At 42.1% G+C, this 27849-nt stretch overlaps 1 protein-coding gene across 7 annotated transcripts in view; it reads left to right on the plus strand.

The window, feature by feature from the left end:
• Positions 1-27849, plus strand: part of RYK (receptor like tyrosine kinase) — a 102987-nt gene that overhangs the window by 68675 nt on the left and 6463 nt on the right. For 6 of the 7 annotated variants that reach the window (XM_053307652.1, XM_053307653.1, XM_053307646.1 and 3 more), the window contains exons 12-15: positions 219-328; positions 1717-1876; positions 14566-14702; positions 16868-20991. In XM_053307652.1, coding sequence (XP_053163627.1) covers positions 219-328; positions 1717-1876; positions 14566-14702; positions 16868-16979 — 519 coding nt within the window. In that variant the 3' untranslated portion in view covers positions 16980-20991. Of the gene's footprint in view, positions 1-218; positions 329-1716; positions 1877-14565; positions 14703-16867; positions 20992-27849 lie in introns of those variants that run through there. The other variant, XM_053307651.1, reaches the window with a different exon arrangement.

The raw sequence follows: 27849 nt of genomic DNA on the forward strand, positions 1-27849 counted from the left end.
TGCTTGTTTGGTACAACACTAGCAGCTTTCATTATACTTGAGAAATATTAGTGTTTATGTGGAAATTGACAAGAAAGTGGGCTTTTACTTTTTAGACAGGTAGAATATAACAAAATGAGTCTCTATTCAAGCACATTATATTTACTTAAAATATTATATTACACCTTTTTAATCTCAAGAAAACACATACTTACAATTATACATCTCTATTTCTGTAGGCAATTTCACAACAAGATCTTGTACATATGGCTATTCAGATTGCCTGTGGAATGAGCTACTTGGCCCGAAGGGAGGTCATTCACAAAGACCTGGCTGCTAGAAACTGTGTGTAAGTACTGCATTTAATGCACCAAAGACACTGTTTTTGTTAGTTTCAAAACTGATAGCCACACCATGATAGCTGGCTGATAGTGATATTTTGCTTGTGGAGCATGGCAAAGAGGTACTTGCAGTATTTGAAGCTGCAGCACTCTGGCTGGCTAGAAGAATGAGCATTTGAGATAAGTGTCTATCATCATCAATAGCTCAGAGTCTACCATATTAATGGAAAACGTGGTCACCTTGTGTTTGGTTAGAATGTGCAAACTTAGCTACTACCACTAAACTTCAGTGTTGTCCTTACCATTATCTATATATTAAAAAGTTGTTCCCAATACTCTGTCAAACTCCAGTGTGATCAAGATACAAAATGTAGGATGGATCAATACAGATAGGAGCAGGCTGGAGTCATTGGAGCATGGAGTAGGCATAGCCCCTACCCCAGTGATGACAATATTTACTTGCATGGGAGAAAACAAAATGTTGCACTTGGGACAACACTGTAAATGAGGTCAAAACTTGCCATCTATCCTGACAGTGGATGTTGCAGCCCTAATTTTAAAAGGACCCAACAGGGGGCTGTATCTAGGAGCTATTCAAGCCCCTATCCCCAGCCATCATAGTGATGTTTTTTCACTAATTGTAAGTATTTTCCAATATGTGCAGTACTACTGGTTGCTTTAGCAGGAGTTTGCTATGGTTCATGACACCTTCATGTAGTTTCCTCTCCAGCCATTTGTCCACCATTCAGTCCCTAAGTGATGTAATGGTTCACAATAGCCTACATTCCTGCACAACTCTATATTTTGACCAAATGTAGTAGCAACAAGTTATGATAAGAACTAATCTGCCTACTTTCCTTTCACTATCCCTACAATTGGACGAAATTTGGTACAAATCGGTTAGGCAGTTCACAAGTTAGCCCACTTGCGCCAATGTTTACGCATCCACTATCTTGACTTGGGGTGGGTGACATAATCACAAACTACAGCATTGAAGTGTCCCTATGTACAACTGTACCCAATTTGGTTCCTATAGGTCCAGGCATTGCAAAATTGATTGGACACATACACAGAAACACTCACTCTGCCAGGTGATCTCATGAGCTTACTTTGCTTAAGGAAAGTAGGCTAACAAAATGAGATGATATCATGCCATCAATATGCAGTCTGTCAGTTTGCTTTTAAAACTTATAAATGTTCTTGGAGAGAAATCTATCCGTTAAATAATATAATTGCAAACGAACACTGCTTTGATCTAGGAATATAAGGCTAGAATTTGCCTAAAAATACACTGCCATTTTCTCAGTGCTACACATGTAACACTCCATTAGATGACTTCATATTTGGCTGTGAATTTTTTTCTGACCTCTAAGTAATCATATATTTTACTGTGCAGGATTGATGATGCACTTCAGGTAAAGATTACTGACAATGCCCTGTCCAGAGATCTTTTCCCCATGGATTACCATTGCCTTGGAGACAATGAAAATAGACCAGTACGGTGGATGGCTCTTGAAAGCTTGGTTAACAATGAGTTTTCTGGTGCTAGTGATGTGGTAAGTTAAGATGTAATGTTAGCAAAATGAATACATAACATGCATAATCCTTTAAATACATTTTTGAAAGGTTATATTGACAGATCCAATTAAGCATGTTAAGAACTTTTATTTGTTACTTTTTAAATCCCACCCTTCCTAGGTCAACTGAAAAAAAGGTTAGTCTAGGGTACTAGGCTCTGTGTGATTCTTGCAGAACGAGGGCTCTGAACCCTTCCCTATATTCATGCCATATACTTATCTGCTGCACAACTCTGTCTTATATCAAAACAAATACAGTTGCCGTACAGTCAAAGCTCAACAAGAGGTACACTGCAGTCAGGAAGCTGAGAACAAATGTGACAACTTGCTATCTACTAGCCAAACATATTAAAGGCTCGAGAGATGCTGCCCTGCAATTTGGATATAAATGCAGTTGACCAAACATTATAAAGTTGATAGGAGAGAACACAAGTTGTTCTAATAAGAACTAGTAAGAGCCATTTTGGAAGGGCGGTATACAAATCAAATAAATAACAATAATAATAATTAATAACTAATCAGCCTACTTTCCTTTCACTGTCTCTACATCTGGAATAAATTGGGTGCAAATCAAGTTCCACAAGTGAGATCTCTTCTGCCTCAAATGTTCATGTGTCCGCCATCTTGGATCGGGGTGGATGACATCATTAGAAACTGCACCATCGAGGTGTCCCTGTGCCATTCACTACAACTGTTACAAATTTGGTTCAAATTGGTCCTCAAGTTAGTGCACTTGACAGTCCTCAAGTTAGTGCACTTTTGCCTCAAAGGTTTATGCTTCTGCCATCTGGGATCAGGGTGGGTGACATCATCACAACTACACCATTGGGGCATCCCTATCTGTCTATTAAGCTGTAGGAAATTTAGTTCAAATCGGTTAGACTGTCCACAAGTTAATGCACTTGCACCTCCAATGTTTACATGTCCACCATCTTGAACTGAGGTGGATGACATCATCACAATCTTTGCCATTGAGGTGTCCCTATGTGTCCCTACAGCTGCAGCAAATTTGGTTCAAATCAGTTAAGCGGATCACAAATTAGCCCACTTGCACCTCGAATGTTTTTGTGTCCACCATCTTGGATTGGGGTGGATGACATCATCACAAACTACGCCGTTGAGGTGTCCCTACAACTGTACCCGATTTGGTTCATATTGATCCAGGCATTGCAAAGTTGATGGGACACACACACACACACACACACACACACACAATATACCAGGTGATCTCATAAGCCTACTGGAAAGTAGGCTAAAAAAACCCTGCTGGATCAGGCCAATCCAACATCCCGCTTCACACAGTGGCCAACTAGGTACATCACGGAAGCCCACAAGCAGGGAGAAGAGGGCAACTCCTCCCTCCCACCTGGTGATGAGCAGCATGTCTCCTGTGCTCCTGATGGAAATAGACAGTTGTCCGGGCTAGTAGCCATTGATAGTTCTGTACTCCATGAATTTGTCTAATCTAATACCTTTTTAAAACCATCTATAGCGGCCACAAATTCCATAGTTTAACTGCATGTTGTGTAATATTACATTAGTTCCTGCCAAATTCCCTGGTATTGAAGGTATTTGTCCAAAACCTTCCTATTCATGGCCCATTGGTACCAAGGAACATGTTTGGCAAAATTGGGATCTCAATACGTTCTCACTGCTAAAGTTTGGATACCAGCGAGGCTCCCTCTTCCTCCCCAAATGCTTTTGTTATTGGGACCTCCACTTCTGAAGGGCTAGAGGAATTTCTAAAGAAAGCCCTTTAATGTTAGCTACCACACTTCTTTTACACACATTGTAAAATATTGGTGGTGGTAGGGATCATGGGCCTTTTTTAACTGCCCACCAAGTATTGAATACATCATTCCTGTACAAATAGGTTTCCCAAATTAGAATGTTTAGGAGAGGCATTCCTGTTCTTTTAGATATGCAGACATTATTTACCATGGCCTTAATTTGTTACTTGTACCCATTCTATATTTTTGTTGGTGGTTGGGAGAATAATGTTCCTTTCACCTATTCCTGGTACAAGTCTATTCAATCTTCAAGTCTTCATACCAATATTTGATATGGGGCAAATTTACAGTGGGCCATATGCAGCACAGGGCATTGTTAGCACAAGCAATGGTCTCCTTTCCACCCTCTTCCCTGCAACCCCCGGAACCTCCCAAAAAGCCATTTCTAAGGGCCAAGGGATCTTTGGTAACAATGTGGGATGGAGTGCTTGTGGCTGCAGGTTGGGTGTGGGGAGAGCCCCTGGAAACCGTATGGAGACCCCTTCAGCTAGCAGAGCTTCCTTTAGCGCAGGGCTGCTCAGCTTCTCCTGCAGATGATGGCCTACAACTCGAATAATTCTTGACTGTTGGTCGCTGGGACTTATGGGAGTTGTAGTCCAAAAACAGCTGGGGGGGGGCATAGTTGAGCAGGCCTGCTCCAGCGGAAGGTGTTTCAGCTTAGTTTCTGGGGTCTTCCCCTTTTCCTGCAGCTGCTGGCACCACATCCCATGTTGTTGCCAAGTATCTCAAGAATGGCTTTTTGAACTGCAGGGAGGAGGGTGAAGGAGGAGAAGTGTAAATACAAACAAACTGGGCACTTGTAATTTTTTAAAATGCATCACTTTTGACTGATGAACAAATGATTTCAAAGCATTTCATAGTAGCGACGAAACTAGAGGATGAGGTATAAGTCTAATTTAACAGTTCTTCTTAAAGCTCAAATCTGTATGTGCAAAACTGGTCATAGTGCTCTTGGAGTTCTCTGCCAGTTTAAATGTGACATTTCTGAGTAGGTAACACTTAGGAATGTTTAGTCAAATCTGTGCTAGATCTTTGTACTTTATTCAAGTAAAGTAGCCTTTTCTAAAGTAAAGACACAACTCCATGCTTAAAGCTTCTACTTAAGATTTCTTTAATCCCAGCATCCAGTGACTTTCAGCCTTGCTCTCCGAAGAAAAGGAAGTACTGTTTGCACTTATGCCTGTTTGTGTACATTTAGATATTGTGGCCATTGAAAGTTTCCACCCACAGTTGATACTTCTTGGTTTTTATAATCCCATTAGCATTTTGCATAAACTGTTTTCAGTCCATCACTGATACAAGGAAATAGCACTGTTTCGCTTTTTATCGCATTCTCTGTGCTGCTGTTAATGCTCTTCCTTACTGCTGGGTGAGGACATCTCGTGGGTGAGGAAATCCAGTGACTTTCAGCCTTGCTCTCCGAAGAAAAGGAAGTACTGGTTGCACTTATGCCTGTTTGTGTATATTTAGATATTGTGGCCATTGAAAGTTTCCACTCACAGTTGATACTTCTTGGTTTTTATAATGCCATTAGCATTTTGCATAATCTGTTTTCAGTCCATCACTGATACAAGGAAATAGCACTGTTTCGCTTTTTATCGCATTCTCTGTGCTGCTGTTAATGCTCTTCCTTACTGCTGGGTGAGGACATCTCGTGGGTTATCCTCCCCTATGCTGCTTCAGAGGGCAGGATGATGCAAATCAGAAGGCTTTAAGTAACCTGGGGAGGATAGCCCGCTCAGTTCTAGACCTGTGCTTGCCCCAGAGACCACAACCTTTTCTCTCTAAAAGCCTTATCTTATTTTTTGGATACTCTTCCCATAAAAACCCCTCTTCACCAACCTGCTCCTCCTTCCCTCAGTTACTGGAGCCATAAGTTGGGCTATGAAGAGAGGCCCTCGTATCAGGAATTGTAAGTTACCTCTACACCCACCCACCCAGCCTGGCAAGCTCCTTTAGGTCCTCACCATCCCTTGCTCTGGATGCAGTCATTTTGGACCTGGGAAAGGACATCGGCCCTCCCACCACCTGGTTGCAAGGCCCGCAGATGCAGTGAAGACTAACTGCACAGTATGACCCTGTTTTCAACTTCTGAGGGGCCCCTGGGAGAGGATATCTCTTTGCATATGGTACCACTTTCAACTCACCCCACCCCCGGGGCCTTCTGCTGGTCCTCGCCTCCCAAGCATTGCTGCTGGAAGTAGCTATACCCAGTAGTGGTGTGCACAGAACCGCACCTCCGTGATCCGGCACTGAGGAGGGAGGCTCTTTAAGGGCGGGGGAGGGTGTACTCATCCCTCCCGCCACTCTTCCACCTCCAGCGCTCCAGTTTTTGAAAGCATTTGGGGCGGCAGGGTACCTCCCTGCTGCCCTGTTCCTCGTCAAAAGGCTTCAAAATCCTGACTGCATGTGTGCATACCACGTGCGCACGTCTGATGCACACACAACGGACATGATGTGCGCACGTGCAGTCAGGTTTTTGAAGCCTTTTGACAAATGCTTTCAAAAACAGGAGCGCTGGAGGGGGGAAAGTGGCAGGAGGGCTAAGTACACCCTCCCCCGCCCTTAAAGGTACACACACACACACCCTGGCGTTGAACTGGCCCCGGGTCCAGACCGGTCCGGAGCCCCTTAGAATGGACTCCGGGCCAGTCCCTGCACATGCCTAATACTCGGGCCTTCCATACTGGCCCTAGACCTTGCACCACACTAGCCAGCCCCTCATGGGCCTGCTGCACCAGCCCCAGTCTGCAAGGCATCTGCGGCCCCAGACCGTGCACACAGTCCAACTGCCAAGGGCCTCGGTGGTGCGGCTAGAGCAGAGTGGTCTGAACTCTTCAGTTGACGGAGTAGGTCGCAACATACGATCACAGAAAGCACACCAAAGAACAGCAGCCATGCCACAAGACGTGGGGGTAGAGCCCCAAAGACCCACAGAGAACTCAAAGGTTTCAGAGACTTATTTGCCAGCAGAATTGGTGAGACCAGTGCCAAATCCCCCCCCCCCAAATCTCCTGTAAACTTGACAGGAGAAGCTTCTCCCTCCATGCCCATGGATCTCCATAATGCTGTACCTCCTGTCTGGCAGTCATGGTTTTCAGAGATGTTAGCCAAATCTCTGCAACAAAGCAGGGGCTCAAAGGGGGGACGTGGAAGAGAAAAATATCTCCTCCTCCAAACTGTCCACCTCCTAAAGAGTCAGAAAAGAAGAGGGGCAGCAAAAGGTGAAACAATCCTAAAAATGTGAAAAATCCACCACACACTTCTGAACAATCACTCCCTGACCCCCATAATCCTCACGGGTCTCTCCCACAAGACCTGGACCCTCTTGACTCTACCCACCCACACCTGTTCTCCCTCAACCCTTTATTCCAGGGTGACCAGGATCTTGACCAGGAGCCCAGGGGGTGAATGGTCGGATGACCAACTCATGGATTCTTTCTCTACATCACAGAGATTGTTTATTCCAGATTACTTTGCCACTCTCTTAAATAAGGCAATTCAAACTCTCAAACTACACCTGGCACCTCCTCAAGAGGAACAGGCTAGCACCAAAGGGACTCTTGTTTCCCCAAAAAATTAGATCAAAGAAAGGAATTTTCCCTTCCCAGAATTCTTTAGTGACATGGTTAAGTAAGAGTGGGCTTCGCCTGCTTCTTACAGGAAGCCTAGTTCCATGGCTAATACATCTTACAGTTTCACCCAGGAAAGCCTGGAATTCCTTCAAGTTCTGCCCACAGATGGGCCAGTAGTGGCCCTTATATCAGGTGCTGTGCTGCCTAAGGTCAGAGATCTAAGGTGCTGTCAGAGATTCCTCTGCTTAAAAGATGGAGGCTTCTCTCAATAGGGTCCATGAGACTTCTCTCACCATTTGCTCTTCTATTGCAGCCTCTATTATTGCCAGAGTGTCTCTGTTATGAGTGGATGACCTCATCCAGAATCCACTCAAGGATCCCATATATCTAAGGCAGATGCTCCTAAAGATCCAGAAGGCGCAGGCCTTCATGGCTAATGCTATGAAACACTGATTGAAACACTGGCAGTTAGATGCCTCCTCTTGAGCCAACTTAGCTTCTGTGGTATATGTAGACTCGTAGTTATTTGGCAAGAGGCATTAAAAGACATCCTCATAGAAACCAAAGATAAGAGAAAGGTCCGCCCAGCTACCCAGAGGGATTTCCGCAGGCAGAATAAAAAGCCCTTTCAGTCCTTTTGTCCCTTTTAGATCTTCCTTTAGACCATGGGCCAAGGACAACCCAGAATCATCATGACAACCAGTGCCAGTCTCCGGGGGTGGGGAGCCCACTGTCTCCAGACCTTGGCTCAGGGGAAGTGGACTGGCCAGGAAAAGGAGCACAGCATCAACTGCCTGGAATTGAGAGCCATCTGGTTAGCGCTGATAGCCTTTTGACATCTGTTGGAACACAAACATATTCTGATGTGCACAGACAACTATCAAGGCAAATGCCCATGTCAGCTGCCAAGGAGGGAACAGGTCATGCTCATTACATCAAGAAGCAACCCTCCTCCTCCAGTGTGCGGAGACACACTTGGCATCTTCATGGGCACATCATGTGAGTGGTGTCCTCAACACAAACACGGACTGGCTGAGCTAAATGGAACTCATCCCAGCTGAATCGAGTCTCAACCACCACGTCTTCAATCTCTTTACAGCACACCTAGGAAAACTGTGGGTTGGCCTATTCATGGCACCAGACAGTACCAACTACCAAGATTCTTCGCACACTTCTCATGTGATAGAGTGGAAGCAATTGATGCTCTGTGGCCCCCTGGCCTCTGGAAGCCGCCTAGAGACAGAAGTTTGGCCGGGGTATAAATTTAATAAATAAATAAATAACTATAGAATGTGTTTCCTCCAGTACCTCTGATCAACCGCTTGCTCTGCAAAACTTGCCTGTACAAAGCAGAGATCATTCTAGTAGCACCATACTGGCCAAGGAGACCCTGGTTCCCAGAAATTCCCCACCTCACCATCTCAAACCTGTGGTTCCTTCCAGTATCAACAGACCTCCTGCAACAAGGCCCAGTCTCCCACCATGATCCAGCTTGCTTAAGGCTTAGTCCCCTGGAGACCAAGGAGAACCTCCTGAGGCAATACAGTTTTTCCAAGAAGATACTGGACATGATTCTAGCTTCTAGAAAAGCATCTATCAACCGCATGTACCAATTTACTTGGCAGGCCTTCTTGAGCAGATACAGACAAAACCACAGACCCAAGGAAACTTGCAGCCTCAAGGACCTGCTCGGTTTCCTGCAGGATGGCTTAGATAAGGACCTAAAGGCAAACACATTAAAATGGCAAGCAGCACATGAAAGGGATGCTTTTTACAATCTTGCCTTCAGCATTTTCTTAGAGGAGCTACCTTACTTTCTCCACCTACCATACACTGCTTTCAAACATGAATCTTACATAAGGTACTCAAAGCCTTACAAGGTCCTCTATTTGAACCCATTAAGCTTTGCCGCCTGTCTTATAAGTTGGCTTTCCTGGTGGCAATTACCTCTGCCAGGCAAGTCTCAGAACTTAAGCCTCTATCAGTCAACAAGCATCTCTGCATTCTCCCCCCACCCCCAAACTCCGTAAGACTGATTCCTCCTTCGTGCCTAAGGTACCATTAGTCTTTCACCATTCACAGCATGTTCATCGTTTTGTCTCAATCCCACACATTCTTTGGAGCGTGTTTGGCACAAACTAGACATTAGGAGATGCCTGAAAGTCTACATTAGATGTACAGAGCTGTTGTAGTAATTGGATTGTTTTATTTTATTTTATTTATTATACTTCTATACCACCCAAAACTCACATCTCTGGGCAGTTTACAACAACAAACAAAAAGCAAAAACATTAGTTAAAATAAATGACCAAAAAAACAAAAACCGTAGTTAAAACAAAATAAATCATTTTAAAATGTTTTAAAATTTTAATTGTTGTAATGTTTTAACATAGTAAAAGTTAAAACATTACAACAATTTAAATTTTAAAACAGCATTTTAAATGATGATAAAACTGTTCAAACAATATTTAATAAAAAGCCTGAGTGAATAGGTGTCTCTTTAAAGCAATAGCACTTAGCACTTACATTTATATACCGCTCTATAGCCGGAGCTCTCTAAGCGGTTTACAATGATTTTAGCATATTGCCCCCAACATTCTGGGTACTCATTTTACCGACCTCGGAAGGATGGAAGGCTGAGTCAACCTTGAGCCCCTGGTCAGGATCGAACTTGTAACCTTCTGGTTACAAGGCAGCAGTTTTACCACTGCACCACCAGGGGCTCATAGACTTTTTAAAAGTTTTCAGAGATGGGGAGGCTCTTATTTCAGCAGGGAGCATGTTCCAAAGCTCTGGGGCAGCAGCGGAGAAGGCCCGTCCCTGAGTAGCCACCAAACAGGCCGGTGGCAACTGCAGACGGACCTCTCCTGATGATCTCAATGGATGGTGGGGTTCATAATGAAGAAGATGTTCTCTTAAATACTCAGGGCCCAAGCCATTTAGGGTTCTATAGGTTATAAACAACACCTTGTATTTTGCCCGGAAACTTATTGGCAGCCAGTGTAGCTCCTTCAGTACAGGAGTTATATGGTCTCTCTGAGATGACCAGCCTGGCTGCCGCATTCTGAACCAGCTGTAGTTTCCGGACTACACACAAGGGCAGCCCCACATAGAGTGTGTTACAGTAATCCAGACTGGAGGTTATCAGCAGATGTACCACAGTTCTGAGGTCGTTTATCTCAAGAAACGGACGCAGCTGGTGTATCAGCCGAAGCTGATAGAAGGCACTTCTGGCCACTGCCTCAACCTGGGACACCAGGGAGAGGCTCAGATCCAGAAGCACCTCCAGATGCACTGTTTGTATCCTATTTACCTATTTCCATGGGTCAGAAGGTCTCAATTTCTACCATAGCTAGTTGAATTAAGGCATGCATTTCTCTGGCTTCTGATACCCTAAACCTTCCCACTCCTCTGCATATTTTGGCTCACTGTACCAGAGCAGTTGCAACAATGGCAGCATTTTCAACTAACTCCCCTTTTGCTGAAATTTGTAATGTGGCAACATGGCCATCCCTGTCGAATTTTACAAGTTACTATAAGAAGGATATACATCGCTCAGCAGAGGCCACTTTGGGTAGAAGCGTTCTGCAGCAGGTACTTCCTCCACATTAGACCAGGGTGCTCCCACCCAGGAATATCAGCTGTGGCATGTCCAACAAGATGTCTTCACCCGGCAGCAGGGAAAGGAGTGTTGGTTACTTACTGTGAAGGCTTCCTCCTGCTGTTGGAGTTGAGGACATCTCGGCCCATCCACTTGGGCTGCCCAGATCTACTGCAGAGACTACTTCTTTAGGACAAACAAAAAGCAATTCTTGCAGGGTTTTTTCTTGAGTTGGCTATTCAGAACTGGGCACGCTATCCTCCCCAGGCTACTTAGACTTCTAACTTATTTGCATAGTCCTCCCCTCTGGAGTGGCATAGGGGAGGATAACCCATAAGTTGTCCTCAACTCTGGCAGCAGGAAGAAACCTTCAAGTTAAGTAACCAATGCTCCTTTCCCCCAAGTAACTGCTTTGGGGTGGGGGTGGGGTGGCTGGTCTTTGACATGGGCTTTTGGTTTTCAATTATGTTGCTTTCTCTTATTCTCTGTCTGTGGTTTTTAAGCTTTGATTAAAATGTGCTGGTTTTAATTCTCTTTATATTCAAATTAGATACCAGTTTGGAAAAATGTCATGCTATTTTTTCCAGAATAGCGGAATAATGGTTTTACTGACAGGAACCGTATTTTCACAATTGTTTTCCCCCTTGAACTATGTGATACAGTTTAGTAATTGTACACTGGTAGAACTTAGAAAAGCAATGGAAGCTGTAATTTTATTTTCAGTTACTCAGGAGTAAGCCCCATTGAATATAACAGGCTTACTTCTGAGTAAGCATGTAGGGTAGTTTTATTGGATTCTATGTAATTGGGAAACTCCAGGTGGCAAATGCACACATCTAAATATCCAAACAGCAGAAATTGAACAGGACAGATTAGTAAATATTATCTGTCAAAATAAGCTTTTAATACAAAGTTGAAATAGCAGTTAAGTTAGACTAAATAACCCTTGTAACAGAAACAGCAGTGGTCTCTACATGTTTGTTTTGAATTGTATGAGCTCCCAAAGCAAACGGATACCCTGTAAATTAATATATTTGTCTGAATCTTGCAGCAATGGAAGAAGCTCATCTGCAGCACTTATCCCAGTCTAGCTATCAAAAATGTCTGTGAAATAGTTAGTTCTAGAGATCTTCTATAAATTGCAATATAAACTACGTATTCTGTCATCTCCTGACAATTGATACAAAAACTTTGATTGCCTGAGGTTTTAGAGGTCAGTGCTTGGAACTTCATTCTTGTAAAAGCTTTCCTAAGCAAAACCAATGGAAGTTCCTCCAAATACATTTGTAGCACATAGTCACTTACAATCTTGTACCACCTGAATAAATTGGAATTTTGAAATACATTTTTGATCAGTCCATGAGTCCTAACTTTTTCTCTTATCTAAATAGCCTTTGTAATAGTGCAGTACAGGTGGACCTCGTTATCCCCAGGGGGTTCTGTTCGTGCCAATCTCCCAGATAACAAAACCACAGATAAGGAGGCCTTAAGTCAATGGCAAATGGGGCTGGGGGGTTAGTTTCCTGGAGGGCAAAAAACCCAATAAAAAGGTAGAAATTGGAGAAATAATGTACTGTGTCATGCTCTGCAGGTCTCCATCTCCAAGCAATGCCTCCACCCCACCCCAGTTGTGTCGATTTCCCACGAAACATTACTGGGGGTGGGGGGTTTGGAAAGACCCATAAAATGGCTCCAATCAGCAAAAATGGTGGCCAGAAATGACCTCAGAGGTTATTTCCAGCCACCTAGGAGCTGCAGATAGCTGCATTTTAACCCTTTTAAAAACCTGCATATACTGAGGCCAGGTACACATGGTCTGATTGCAAAACAGTGCTGGGACCACAGTTAAGAAGGTCCACCTGAATCTAGATTTGTTATGCTGGTGAATGATATATCATAGACAGGCAATCTGTCCACTGGCCAACGTGTAACCCAACATGTAAGCATTTCCCTGTGAAGATTTGATTCATTTAGTTGTACTTTATCTGAGGCAGCTAAACCTATTGGGACAGGAATGGTCAAGCCACTTCTGTTCCAGTCCTTCTCAAGAACTTGAATTGCTGGTGTTATAAAAATATTAGAAAAGCAATGAGTTTTCCTTATTGATCCTTTCCCCAATCAGTGTTCCCTGTAAGAGAGAATCCCAGATGTTGTTGACTACAAATCCCAGATTCCATAGTTGCAGTGGGCTTTGGCTGAGGATACTGAGAGTTGTAGTCAGGAACATCTGGGATTTTCTGTTAGAGGGTACACTGTCCCCAGTCCGTGGAAACACCATGTGACTGAATCACACTCAAGAACTGGTACAATTCTTCCAGCCAGTACACTTGAAGCATCATTGAGCTCAGTTGACTCAGCAGGATATTATTTCTGTTTCTTAGATGTACAATCTCTGATATCCAAACTAAAAGGGTGGATATTTCATTGGATAGTGGATGGTTCAAGTTAACTGGAATATGAATAATGCGGACATTATTTATCAACTACGTTTGTCCATTTTCAAAATAATTCACCAGCATTTAAAGATAACATGTTTCAAAGATGTGTATGTATGTGTGTCTAATATGGCTTCTTTTACTGTAACCGAAAATCTTAACACTAAAACGTGACCTAAGCAGCCGCATTCTCATATTTCACCTTGTCACTAACATCTCATATTTATTTAATGTTGGAGAGTATAGAGAGTATAGAGTATTACAGCTGCATACTTTCTGAAACTCTGCATTGTGTTAAAGCCTGGTGCTAATAGTTTGGTGATATGATCCCCAGAATACACTTACCACAACTCTGTTTGAACTGTGCGTGTGATGCACTCATCTCCCCAGAGAAGTAGCTTTATGTTAAAGGCCCTGATACCTGCATTATTTATTTATTTATTTATTTGATTTATATATAATGACAGCCAAGGCAGTAATTCAGTGCTATAGAGCTGCTTTCCACAGTCATGCAATCCCTGGTTCTGTGGATATGAGGTGCATTTTTCCATCCCTCTTGTGTCCAACTCATCCCCCTCATGACTGGGTTCTCACCCTTTTCAAAGGGATGCCCTAATACCCAGATAGCATAGGGAAGCAGGCCTTCCTCTGCCAGTAAGCGGCCAAGCTATTTCTGCCTTTAAAACTATGCCAATGGCACCTCCCACTGCTGTCTTGGGGCCTCACTCAAGGCCTCCGTATTGGAACATGCGGGCATGCCCATTCAAGGGTTCTACTCCCCTCACCTGTGCCATCCTGTGCTTTCCTCTGGATTTTACAGCCTGCTTGCCTGACTGCTCCCCATTTTCCAACCTGCCTAGTAGGCACCCCCAAGACCCAACTTGTTCCCCGGTTGCCTCAGTCAGCCAGTAGGGTTCACAGTACCTTATGTCTTCAGTTTGCCTGTATTTTAAACACACATTTGTGTGCAGTTCAGATTAAGGCACATGTGTTGTATGGTGGGATCCCACCATTTGAAGTGACTCCCACCCCAGTACTAGGTAAGTAGCTTTAGTTCTTGGTCTGACAATCCAGTTTGCACACAGCAATGCAAGGGGGAGGACAGAGAGGTCAGGTTCACATTTGCGTGTCTGTGTTTTTCAAGGTTTGTATGACATTCTCTGAAAATATGGGCTGTGCTCTTTATTTATTTCCATAGTACTGATATTTCTGGGGGAGAAAAGAAACATTTCTAAACTTAACCAGTTATGTGCAATACTTTTTCTAGTGGTCTTTTGGAGTAACCTTGTGGGAACTGATGACCTTGGGACAAACTCCATATGTTGATATCGACCCCTTTGAGATGGCTGCCTATCTAAAGGATGGATACAGAATAGCTCAGCCAATCAACTGCCCAGATGAACTGTAAGTGGTGACTATTAGGGTTATATTTCAGGATGGCATAGTTGAAAACAATATCCATGAGGAAGCCCAGATATTAATTGGTGAGAAGTCTGACAATCCTTGTTTGATAGAACTGTATATTCTACATTGCTTGGATCAACTTCCCTTTCTCAATACTGGGAAGTAAAAATGTGGTGACTGTAGAATGAAATGCCAATAAGTAAGGATGAATTTAATTTCATGAGCCTGACTCCAAGAAAATTTGTGTCCCTGCTATTTTCATTAAGCTGCAACATTTTTGAAAGGGTTAGTAGCTCTCCGTATATTGTAGAGCATAGCAACTGTCCCTATTCATTCTCGCATAGCCTCCTTCCAGTGGGTGTTGCTGATGTGTGTTGTAGAACATCAGTCCCAACCCTCTTTTCCTTCTCTGTGTTAATGGTGCCCGCAGTAACGGTTCTAGTTCAGAACTTTCAGATTATGCTCAGCACGAAAGTCTGATTCAGTCAAAATACATCTCCATTAGGTCCTTAAGCTGAACAAGCCAGGCAGGTTCCCAGGGGTACATTTTGTAGTTACCTGGACTCAGGTCTGATTTTCACTGGTCACTATGGTGGGCTTCCTTTTATACTCCAGTTGTTCATGCCTTATTAATTTTGATGACCACCTTAACTTGGCTTCCTTCCTTCCCTCTCCCCCCCCCCCACACACTAATTACTTTCCCCAAACCATATGCAATGTTGGCATGCCCGCAGAATGTTTCTCTTCCTATGTACAATGCTGTCTGGCTTCGATTTTTCTCTGAGAGAGACACTGGTTAGCGTGCAGACCTGCTTCTGTCATCTGCAGTAATTTTGGCAGTACGGAGATGCTTTTATGTGAAACCTTGAATTAGGTAGATGAACACACCTAAATGTCCCCTAGTAAGAGGTGGATGGAGGGACTAGAGAAACACATTGCTAGGCTTGTTCTCACAGCCACTGAAAGGGTAGGAGGAGTGCCCAACCTGGGTAGGAGACCTGGCACACACCCAGTTTTCAGTCGTGTGCTTGCAAATTCCCCTCCACCTAAGGCAGGAGGTAACACACAATAATTCTCTCCACCTTCTACCTTAATGTTTGCTAGAAAAAGGTTGTGCTATTGAGTCAGTGTCAACACCTAGCAACCACGGAGCCATGTGGTTTTCTTTGGTAGAATACAGGAGGGGTTTACCATTGCCTTCTCCTATGCAGTATGAGATGATGCCTTTCATTACCTTCCTATATTGCTGTTGCCTGATATAGGAGTCCCCCAAATTCTGGGAAACATGTCAGCAGGGATTCAAACCAACAGCCTCCTGCTTTCTAGGCAGGTTACTTCTCCGTTGTGCCATTAGGTGGACTTGTTTGCTAGAACAAGGCTGAAAACTGGGAGTGTGCCTGGCTCTCCAGAAGCACTGAATCCCTTGGACAGTGAAAGGTGAGGTGCAGTGCTTGTACTGCCTGTGACTGCTGAACATGCTCAAACATATATGTTGTGATTTTTTTATTCTTCACCCATCTAGCTTGTAAGAGAGTGACCTCCTTTTTAGAGAAGGCCACCTCCAGCTTCAGAGGCACGATGCCTCTGTATACCAGTTGCAGGGGAGCAAGAGGGAAGGCATGCTCTCGCTTCTTGCCTGTGGGCTCCCCAGAGGCATCTGGTGGGCCACTGTGTGAAACAGGATGCTGGACTAGATAGGCCTTGGGCCTGATCTAGCTGAGCTGCTCTTATGACATCTTCACTATGAGCCCCATCACCCATAGAGATCATTTGGAGGGGCCCATCTCCAGTTGCCACCAGCTCTTCTGGTGTTGCCACCCTGCGACGTTGGAATGTGAAATTCCAACTCCCTGCTGAAATAAGAGCCCCCCATCTCTGACAACCTTTTCAACTTCTCTAAAGATACATTTTTTTCATCCAAGCTTTCTAACTAAACGTGTGGTTGTAAATTGTTTTAATGTTTTAATTTTTGTTTTAATTTGTTTTATGTTGCTGTAAGCCTCCCAGAGGCATAAGTTTGGGGTGGTGTACAAATATGAATGAATGAATGAATGAATAGAATAATCCTGCAGGAAGGAAGCAAAGACTTCCACTGTGTGAGCGTGTGAGTAGTTTAACTTTGGCAATCATGCTTATCTTTGCTTGCTCTTTGTTCTGTCTTGTAGATTTGCTGTAATGGCTTGTTGCTGGGCACTAGATCCTGAGGAGAGACCTAAATTCCAGCAGTTGGTGCAGTGCCTCACTGAATTCCATGCAGCGTTGGGAGCCTATGTCTGACACCTGGCATGCACACTCTCTATTCTACTTGGCAGGGGACAGACAGTGTGTTAACCTAACAGCAAAATTCAATTTGCCTCTGTATGCAACAGAACCTCTGTCCAAAACACACAGCAGTGAGTCCCGCTGATCTCAGTGGAGTTTCCACATAATGTGGTTAGAACCAGGAAGCCAGAGTGTGAAGTGGCAGTACAAGAACAACTTTCCCCAGAATCACTGTGCCTTAAAATGTTCCTGGCGTTTTTGTAAGACTAGCTCTTATTCTACATATCATTCATGTGGACATAAGATATTTTAATTTCCTAACAGAATTCCTGAAAAGTTGGAATAATGGAGTTGGACATGAATTGGCACTGTTAAAGAAGATGGAAACTTAATTCCAAGGTGTTTGAACTGACAAGTGTGGATGTACTTAAGTAAAAATATGGTGGCAGAAATCATCCCTCTTTCTCTGCCCTCCCCTCCCAAGACTTATGTGTGTTGCAGCATCAAAATATTTAAAATGACTTGACTGGTTTTGGTAGTGTTCAGGTTTGTAGTGTGTCTGGAATTACACCCCTCCCCCCCTGCCCTTTTTAAAGTACCAATTGCTCTTTACTTCTTTCTTCTTTTAATTTTTACAACGACAGCACAACACGGTTGGAATCACAAGTGGCCTTTTTATTATGTTTTAACTTCATTCTTCAAAATCTCTTTGGGAAAAGGGGGGGGGGGGACTTGCCTCCAGTGTGCATTAAGGCAACAACAAGCAATTATGTAGAACTGTTTCCAATTTACCTTATATACAGTGGTAATAAGAGTAAAATGGAGCCTTGGATTAAAAGATTAAATGAAGACAGGATGTTCCAAGTGCTAGAGGCCTTCAGAGAAGTGCCAGTGCAACTTTCATATTAGGAGCCTTTCACATCAGACCGTAGAATACAGTTTTTCTTGTTAAAAAGGTACTGGTTTATGTGTTTAGGATTTTTTATGACCTGAAAAGGAATAAAATGTATAAATTTATATTTGTAAAGACATATTTGAAGAGTAAAAACAATGATCTGTATATGATGAGTTAATGTAAGAAACTTCATCCCTGATATTGACTACTGTCAGGTTTAGATAATGGATCCTTCATAATACATTAATTGGCACTTGAATTCTGGAGATGACTGTGAAGCCTCCCTGGCAGCTCTTGCACATTGACGCTTTCACCAGCAATGACTAATCTTATATCTCAGATCCCATACTTTGTTTTATACACCTTCAGAGTTAGGAGGGTATTTATGGCTGACTCTAGAAGCTCCAAATCTTCCTTTGTAATTACATTCTGCTCTTTATTTGAAAGGCTTGTTCCACTCGCATGGCACAAGTGTAACTGTGACAAGTATGTTGAAATTGCAATGTGTTATAGCCAAGCCACTGCAATTCCTAAAAATGGAATGCCAACCGAACAGTTAAGTCTGCACTATCAGAGAAACTCTGAGGTCTGGCAAAAGCAAGCTTCTGTCCAGCTTTGTCTGCTGCTGCTCCTCCCTCATCCAGAACAGCGCCTTTCCCCTGTATCTGTCCTTCAAGATACATGCCTGGTGTTTGGCCTCCCACATCAGCCTTATTCTAAGTATCTCCAGTGTAACATCACAACAGCTACAAATCTGTGAGTGGCAGTTGTGATTTGAGGAACCTTGGTGGGGAAGAGAGAAAGCCATGATGAAGTGAAAAATAAACATGTTTGTTTTGGCATACCACCTTTTGACTCAGAAGAAGGTGCATCCATCTTCAGGTGCATCCATCAACCTTAATGGCAGGTTATTGGGATTAAGATAAAAGTGCTATGTCCACTATAAAGAAAAGCAGTATAACTCAATATTTGTATGACCCTAATGTCATAGGGCCATGTACCTGTTACTAGATCTGGTTTGTGAAATAATACAGGTCAAATGGATTTGAATTCACATACAATATTTAGGGACAAGGCCTGGAAAAACCTTTGTACTGAGGGTGAGAGGAGAAGAAAGGAAATGCTGAACTTTGGCACAGGAAGCAAGATTCTGGTTTCTTCTATATTCTATTACTCAGTTGTCAATTAATGGAGAAAAAATTTTCATTGTTCAGGTATTGCACAACACTTGCTGAAGTATTTCAGTACCATTAATATAGAATAAATTTAAACATACAGATCTTCTAGAGATGCAATGCATGGAAACAAAGATCCAGAGCTGCATTGTGTGCTTTAAAACCCTTGTAGAACATCTGAGTGTAAATTGTGGCTTTCCAGAGTGACGAGTGTTCATCTAAAGCTGTAGTCAACATATTTTTCTGTTGGTTTTTAATGGGAACAGAGCGAGGCCAAAATTAAGTACTTCTGAAAAATTCCACCCTATGTGGTTAGTTGTAGCTCTAGGGCAGCAGTGCTCCTTTGGAATGAATTATGTACACATGAAAATTGCGCAATCTATGGTTGGCAGTTCACACATTGGCATCCAGTCAACTTTAATGAGAAATCCAATCTGTAATAGGTAAATTCTCATTGTTGATTTATGCCTATGATTCTAATACCTGGAGCAAATTGGCTGGTACACTCTGAACATGATGGAGGTGCTTATTCTAGTTTTAATAAGACATCCAAGAAAGGTGCTGAAAGACTAATGGGATCCAAGAAATCTGCTGTCGGGAATAAGCCAAGGAGAAATGTTATTGCTGAGGTCAAGTGAAACTAACTTAGAGTCAAATAGCCAAAATATTTTAGCTGCATGCTGTGCAAGAATATAGGGCATGTAATTTGCCCAAGATACTGGGTGAGGCCACAAAGCTGACTCTTATCAATTCCAGCTTAGTACTTGGGATGTGGCAGTAGAATGTGTGTGGTGTTCAAGGAAATGGCCACACTGCCAAAATGTGAGCCAGTTAACCTATGGCAGGAGATACTGAAGTAATCCTCATTAACCAAATCTCACTTAATCAAGTTTGCTTGTCAAAACTAGAGTTTTAATTCTTGCTAGAACAACGTTATTGCTTCATATGGATGGTCAGCTCTTGCTTAGTATTAATATCTGGAATTTTACCCTATGAACAGTGCCATAGATATTCTCTTGTCTGTCTCATGAAAAGCTTTTTCAATGACCTCCTTTAATGTGCAATAAAAGTTTTAACTTTTAAACTTTTATTGTGCATTAAAGAAAGTCATTGAAAAAGCTTTGCAGTGTGGAAATGCGTATTTCATCGCCCTTATACCATCTTATCTCGTGAAATGCTGAAAACTTGGAAAACGCTTGGAAGAGATTTAAAACAAGTTTAAAACTGGGGAAACAACAAGAATGATTGTCACCTATTTAAGCTGCTTAGCGTTTATAGGGAACTTAACATTTCTTTTCCTAAAAAGTATATTTGGTAGCTAAATTTATTTTAACAAAGAGGAATAACTAGAAATGGCTGGATACTAATGCCAGACACATTCCAATTAAAGCTTACGCATTTTGTCATAAGAATTACTAGCAAAACCTGTTGGAGTATTCGTCTCTTGAAGACTTGGCGCCAAGCATGAATTCTCCCTCTAGAGAGTTTTTGAGCTATATACCACGTAGGCTGCAATCTTATGCACACCTACCAGGGAGTAAATCCTATTTAACATAGTGGCACTCACTTCCAAGTAAACGTGCATAGGATTGCACTGTACAAGGTTTTGATTCTTAGGTACAAAAATGCATCTATTGAATGTTCAGTAAACCACATTTTTTCTTCAGTCCATTTGAAAAGTGTTTCCATTTCCATTGATAGTGTTTTTAATTCCCTAAACAGTAAACTTCTTCAGATTTATGTATAGTTCAATAATTCTGTGATGTCTTGTAGGTTTACTTTATATTACACTGATAAGCAGTTAAAATTCCCCACAAGTTGAATTTGTTGAGAATGTAAGCAATTTCCACTCTTTCTAAGCCTGGAATATTGTACTGCAGCAGACTTTAATATTGAAAGTACAATACACCTTTTTATACATATATTTTTGCATTGAATAAAAGCAGCCTGAACTGTCCTTTCAAATCCTTCATGACCTGATTCTGGTACATATATGCTTCATATGGAAGCAAGCTACATGGATTGGGAGGCACTGGCATCAGTGGCCCCCTGGCAGGTATGTAGACCTTGCATCAACTTGCATTATTATTATTCATGTTTAGATTTTCTCCTTAATTCCTCAAGGTGCTTCTCACCGTTTCAATAATCCTTACAATGCTGAAAAAGGTTGCTATTATCTCCATGTGCAATACAGTGTCTTCCCATTGCAAAGGAGGGCAGAGGCTACAGAATGGCTTGTGCAGGGCCAGGCAGCTTATTTAAAGGCTTACGATTTGAGCTTTCTTAGATCTCAACCACCATTACATCCTACAGCTGCTCATTTTTGGAAGGGTGGTGAATTTCATCCACACAACACAAAGATCAAAGGTGTATGTTGTGAAAGGCACAAGATGATGATGCTACTAAAGGCATGACCTGGTTGCTAGCGGAAAGCCCGCTACGTGATGGAGATTACTTTGGAGGCGGGGGCCATAATGATTGGCAGTGTGAATGAGCAAATGCCAGTTTCAACTTTGTGTTCCCAGCTAGCTTCACCCAATTTTATTTCCATTGCCCTCTACTTCTGTGGCGGTCTTCTGAGATCTGCTGCTGTCTTCTGTGCCAGCTGGCCTTGGCACAGATTCCCTTCCCTTGACCCTGCACACAAGGAAGTAGTGGGAAGGCATACACCAAGCAGTTATTGCTGCTGTGAAGGAAAGGACAAAAGTGGGTGCAAGTGCCCAGGTGGCAGCGTTTTCTTCCCTGCCTTAGGCACAGCCATGTATGGGGCTTGGGCCACTGCTGAGTAGAGATAACATGACGCTGTCGGGCAGTTGCTCTGATTCTCAGGTGCTTTATCATTTCTTGTTCTATTCTGCAGGTTTGTCTCTGCAGTCCATCACTCATTTTGGATTAGTTTGAGATTTTTTTGGTTTTAATGTGAATAAAACAAAGTTTCTACTTATTTCCTAGTTAGTTTTACTCCTCTTCCAGTTTGTCAATGACTCCCCCCTTTACCAATAAACAAAGCAAGGTGTGCCTATTTCAGAATACACAGTTGTCTTTGGGTGATCACTGAACCTAGGACTGGCAGTCATCAAAGGGCTCTAGACTAGTGTGTTTGCAAATCAGTGCAAATCAAACCCCTTGTCTAAAATACTTGTGTGGTTAACCTAGCTCCTACTGCACAACTAGATGGCCATCATACTGTTTCGCCTGTAGATATAAGCCCATTTTCTGCAAAAGACAGCTGCTTGGATCTTTCTTCCCCAACAAAGCAGAATTTGAGAGAAAAGCAGCTGTTTGTTTATACTGAGAACTTCTCACATAATACTGAAAGCTATTTATTGGCTTCATTCCACCTGTTTTTAAAACATTTCTTATCAAAGGTTGCAGTACTAGTTTCAGGGGTGAGCATGAAACATCTCATATAATTTGTTCACTACAATGCAAAGATGGTAACCTCGGCATCTTCTCTAGCCACTAGTCAATTGACAAGAGCAGTGTGGCCTATTTATGAGTGATCAGGCTCTAGAATGAAGTTGGCATGATTTATAAGCATTTGTGCTTGGATGGTATGAGGTCATCATTGGAGTGTGTGAAGGGAAATGAGTGTGCTTCCTCAAATATCCCTTTAAGGGGCAGTCTGGTAGTGACCCTTTACAGAATGCTCATGAAAGAGTAACCTAATAAAATTCATATGAAATCCAGACTCCTTGTTTGCTTGTTGTTATTAGGGAACACTGAAAATGTTTGTCACACTTGATTAAAACTTGGTAGAGTCACAAGTGCCAGAATAAAACTTTCAAGGCCAGTTCTGGATTGCAAGATGCTAGTTGGGCATCCCTGGCCTAAGTGAGGAGGGTGCACAGCAAAAATCCTCTTTTAAACAATCCATTGGGGGATGGTGTTAATTTCTGTGGCAACCAATTGAAAATATGGGTTGATTCATGAGACAACTCAGACTTGAGACCATCTCTTCACATAGCAATATGTTCAGACTTAATTCTAAAGCATTGCTCGTAGCACTGCAGTATCCTCTTCTGGCCACTAGAGGCAAGAAGAGTTATGTTAATTGGTCTCTCTTGGTCAGAATTATTCACTTGTTGAAGGCTAGTGCTTGTTAGGGTATGTTCAATGTCTCTCTCAGTATGTGATGTTTAGCTTCACAATAAATCTTTATTTGTTTTTTGAACTCAAAGTTTGCAGATAACCTTTTGGGCTGATGTTCTTTACCACCAGAGCATACTCTGCTGTGTGAGGGGTTCAGTGTTTCTCCTCACACTCCTCAACAGGGTTATGGGCCGATTGCTGAGACTGGTGAAGAAAATAATTAGCCTGAATAAGAAAATGTTTTATCAAAGATCGAGACAGGACAAGCAGTACAGAGGACTGAGAAGTTATGAGGTTCAGATTTTGAACAGTGGTCTTTCGAAATGGAGATGCTCCTAAAGAACCATAGAATCAGCAGGGTGTTACAGAATGCCCCCTGTTAGAGAAGGAGAAAAAAAGACAGGCCTGAAACAGTGGAAATAATAAAGCCACCAGGATAATTTATTGGTGAGTGACTCTATATTGGTGTATTTAAGAAATAAACAGTGCAATTAACATGAAGGAGACTAAAGAAGCTGTATGAGAAAAAGTAGTCTTGAAGGTGCATCAAGTTATAAAGATGTGTAATAAGAAACTAGAGAGAGGATCCATCTAAGCATGTAAATGAGATGGAGATGTCACAACAACTGGAAGCACACAGAGTAATATTGCCTGATAAGGTTCAGATTGGATTGTTATTGAACAGTCTTCCTGATCATTTTGTGGCTATTGTAAATGTCTTAGAAGCCAAAGAATATTTGAGTTTAGAGTTTGTAATAACCCATTTGGAAGACTTTAATTTTCCCAGAGGCAATGGGCAGCAACTAAAGTCAAGTCAATAAAATGCTTTTAAAATGTATCAAAAGAACAAAAAGTCTCTTGTCTGTGGGAGTTCCAGACACATTAAGGCTCAATGGCTTCAGAACAAAGAAATTGCAACTAAAAAGGTGGTGATTGCACGTTTCAAGAGTAGTATGTCACCTAGGCATACAAAGAAAAATGCATGGAAGCACGGAGTGAATAAGTCTGACAAACATAAAACATAACTTGCTGATACAGAGGCAAAATTAAGAGCTAGTTATACAAAATATCATGCTGGATTTTGTATTTATTCAGGCACAACCAGCAACTTGATTTGAAGAAAGAGAAAGATTTACTATGTCGGAGACAAGTTATAAGGTTCCTATTTTTCTAGTGAAGCAGGTGTTTGCTGAAGGCAGAAGTTCTGCAAGGTTGCACTGCAAACCACAAAAAGGAGCACAGTGAAGCTGATTAATAATAATAATAATAATAATAATAATAATAATCAGTGTTGAGGATGTTGTTTGTTGCCCACATTTAGGTCCGACCTGATATCAGTTAAATGTGCTACTGAGAAAGGTTATGAAGTGAAATTCAAAGGAAAACACTTTTATTACAGGTAAAGGTGAGCTGCTTATGAAGGGAACTTTGCAAAAGAGTGGCCTGTTTGAAGTGGACTGTATAAACGAAGAAGCCAAAATTGCATTTATGGCATAGAAGAATGGGACACAGTGACCCCAATGTAACTTCAGCTGGGCAAGGAGGATCTATCCAGAGGCCTAAATATAAGACATAGTAATGGAGAGTCCAAGTGTACATGCTGTGTAAGGGCAAAAGGAACTAAACCCACCTTTCCTCAGTGCAGAGAAAGAGAAAGCAACCACTTGAGCTGATACACAGTGATATTTGTGGGCCTATGCAGATCAATTTATCAGGGGGAAACAAGTATTAACTTTCATAGATGTTTTTTCAAGATATGCATTTACTTATTTAGTGAAAAGATCCAAGTACTTGAAAAACTGAAGGAGTATGTTGCAAGAGTTTACAGCAGATGTTTTTAGATCTGCCTGTTCTGGATGGGGTTACACTTCCCCTAAAAGATTAGATTCGTAGTCTGGGGTGTTCCTGGATCCCAAACTCCCTCTGGTTTCTCAGGTTGAGGCAGTGGCTAGGAGTGCTTTTTATCAGCTTTGGCTGATATACCAGATACATCCATTTCTGGAGACAAATGACCTTAAAACAGTGGTATATATGCTGGTAACCTCTAGGCTTGACTATTGTAATGCACTCTACGTGCGGCTGCCTTTGTACGTAGTTGAGAAACCATGATTGGTACAGAATGCGGCAGCAAGACCAGTCTCTAGGTTTGCCCGAAGGGAACATATAACACTAATTCTAAAAGAACTGCACTGGCTGCCAATATGTTACTGAACGGAATACAAAGTGCTGGTTTTTATCTATAAAGCCCTTAATGGCTTAGGTCCAGGGTACTTAAGAAAGCGCCTTCACTGTCGTGAACCCTGTCTCCTATTAAGATCACCTGGAGAGGTCCGATTACAGTTGCCGCCAACTCGTTAGGTGGCAACTGGGGACTGGGCCTTCTCTGGCTGCCCCAGGACTTTGGAATGCACTCCCTGCTGAAATAAGAACAAATCCTTCTCTCTTTATTTTTAGGAGAACCCTGAAGACGTACCTGTTTTCCCAGGCCTTCCAACTGAGACTAAACATTTAAATTTTAAGGTGTTTTTACCTATTATGGCTTTTATCTTTTTATTAATTTTAAATGTTTTATTATATTATATGTTTTAATTCTGTACACTGCCTTGAGATTTTTATACTAGATGGTAAATAAATTAAATAAATAGATTAGATTAGATTGGATTGGATTAGATAAAATAAAATAAATTGGGAAGGAAGCCTCAGATTCTGAGGTCAGACAAGGGAGGAGAATATACAGGAAATGAGAAATGAATATCTGAAAATGGAGGACATTGAACATCAGATTACAATGCTGTGTACTCCAGAACAAAATGGTGTTCCAGAAAGAAACTGTTGTTAATAAAAATGGCCAGATGCATGCTGCTCTACGCAGGACTATACAGTAAGTTTTGGAGAGAGGCAATTATGATTGCTACTCATTTACAAAACAGACTGCTAATAAAATTATAAGTACAACACCACTTGAATTGTGGCATGGCAAGAAGCCTAATAGCATATTGGAGTTTTTGGCTCAAAAGCATTTGCCTATGTGCCAAAAAATCACATGGCTCTGTGGTTGCCAGAAGTCGACACCGACTAGAGGGCACAACTTTACCTTTATGTGCCTAAAAGAATGAAACTGAACTGCAGGTGTGAGAAAAGGATATTATTTGGCTATGCACCAGGACGTAAAGAGTATAGAATGCTTGATCTTGTCATAAAAACTGAAAAGATTTGTAATATGGTGTACTTGGTTGAAAAAGAAAAGCCAACTGCTGCTGAAGTACCAGATATTAAACCAGACACTCAGATATAAAATCTGGAACAAGAAAAATCAGAGAAAGAAGCTGATGTAATTTTTGTGCCAACTAACTATCCAGAGCAAAATGAAAACACTGAGGTGCAGTCAGAGATAAGGTTCTCTGCAAGAACCAATAAAGGTATTCCAGCAAAAAGATTCTCATAGATCACTGTAGAAGAAAATGTGCAAGAGCCTACTACGAAGAACAGGCCTGCCCAACTCAAATGACCTGGCGGGCCGAAACCAACTGTGACTTGGTTCATGGGGGCCAAGGTCAATTCCTAGGGTGCTGATTATTAGAGTAACACTTAATATCAATCAATCAACCAATCAACCAAATTAAAGAGAAATGAATTAAATGAATTTAAAATGAATTTAATCAATATTTAACTTTTGATGTTCTGGCAGACCAAGATTGATTTAAATTAATATGAAATAAGTTGAATTAAAATTCATTCTAATAATATAAATATTATACAATCTGTACAAAATACATAATAAAATTCATTGTTCTTCCTTTCCACCTCTGCCAAATCATCACACAAAACATGGAAGAGAACTTCTCATAATTTTGGAAAAGAAGGGAGAAGGGGAAAGAAAGATGGAAAGGATGCAGCAGGAGGCTTGGCTTGAGAGAGAGAGCGAGAATGGAGCTCTGTGTGTGTGTGAGTGAGAGAGAGAGAGAGAGACTTAACTGTGCAGGCGCACCTTGCAGTTGGGAAGCAATGCTGGGCCACATAGCAGGCCCGAGTGTCGCTCCGGTTTCTGCTGCTGTGCGCCACTGCTGCCGTGGGGAAGGGGAAGGAAGAACACCCGCACCCCCGCAGCCATCTCCTTAGCTGCACAGCAGCTGGAATTTGGGGGGGGGGGTAAGCAGCAGGGGGAGGAAGGGGAAATAGCCCCGGGGGCCAGGAAAAAAGGCCTCATGGGCCGCATCCAGCCATTGGGCTGCATGTTGTGCAGGCCTGACGTAGAAGGATATTGATAAAATTCCAGCTGATCAAGCTTGCAACTGGAGAAAAGCTACAGAAGAAGAGATCTATTTTTTACATGAAAATACTTGGATACTTATATAGCTGCTTATGGCGGGAGGAGGTTGTAAATGGGTTGCAAAGTGCAAATGGGTTTTCAAAGTGAAGCACAGTGCAGAAAGAGATGTCCAACGCTATAAAGTAAGGTTAGTAGCTAATGGATATTCTCACAAATATGGTGAGGATTAATTATTGTTATTTATTTATTTACACAGTCAGACAGGTGTTATTGACTGGTTTGTTTTGTACAGACATCGAGTCCTTCCCAAGGACCTAGGATGGCTGAATTTTATTGTCAATGTTGTTGCTGTTGTTATAGATATCGTCACAGAATATAGGCTGTTCCCAGTAAAGCTGCTTTTTGAAATTGGCTGATGGTGATTTCTGTGGCCCCTATGGTGTTGAGGTGATC

The sequence above is a fragment of the Hemicordylus capensis genome, chromosome 3, assembly GCF_027244095.1.
Source record: "Hemicordylus capensis ecotype Gifberg chromosome 3, rHemCap1.1.pri, whole genome shotgun sequence".
Lineage (NCBI taxonomy): Eukaryota > Metazoa > Chordata > Lepidosauria > Squamata > Cordylidae > Hemicordylus > Hemicordylus capensis.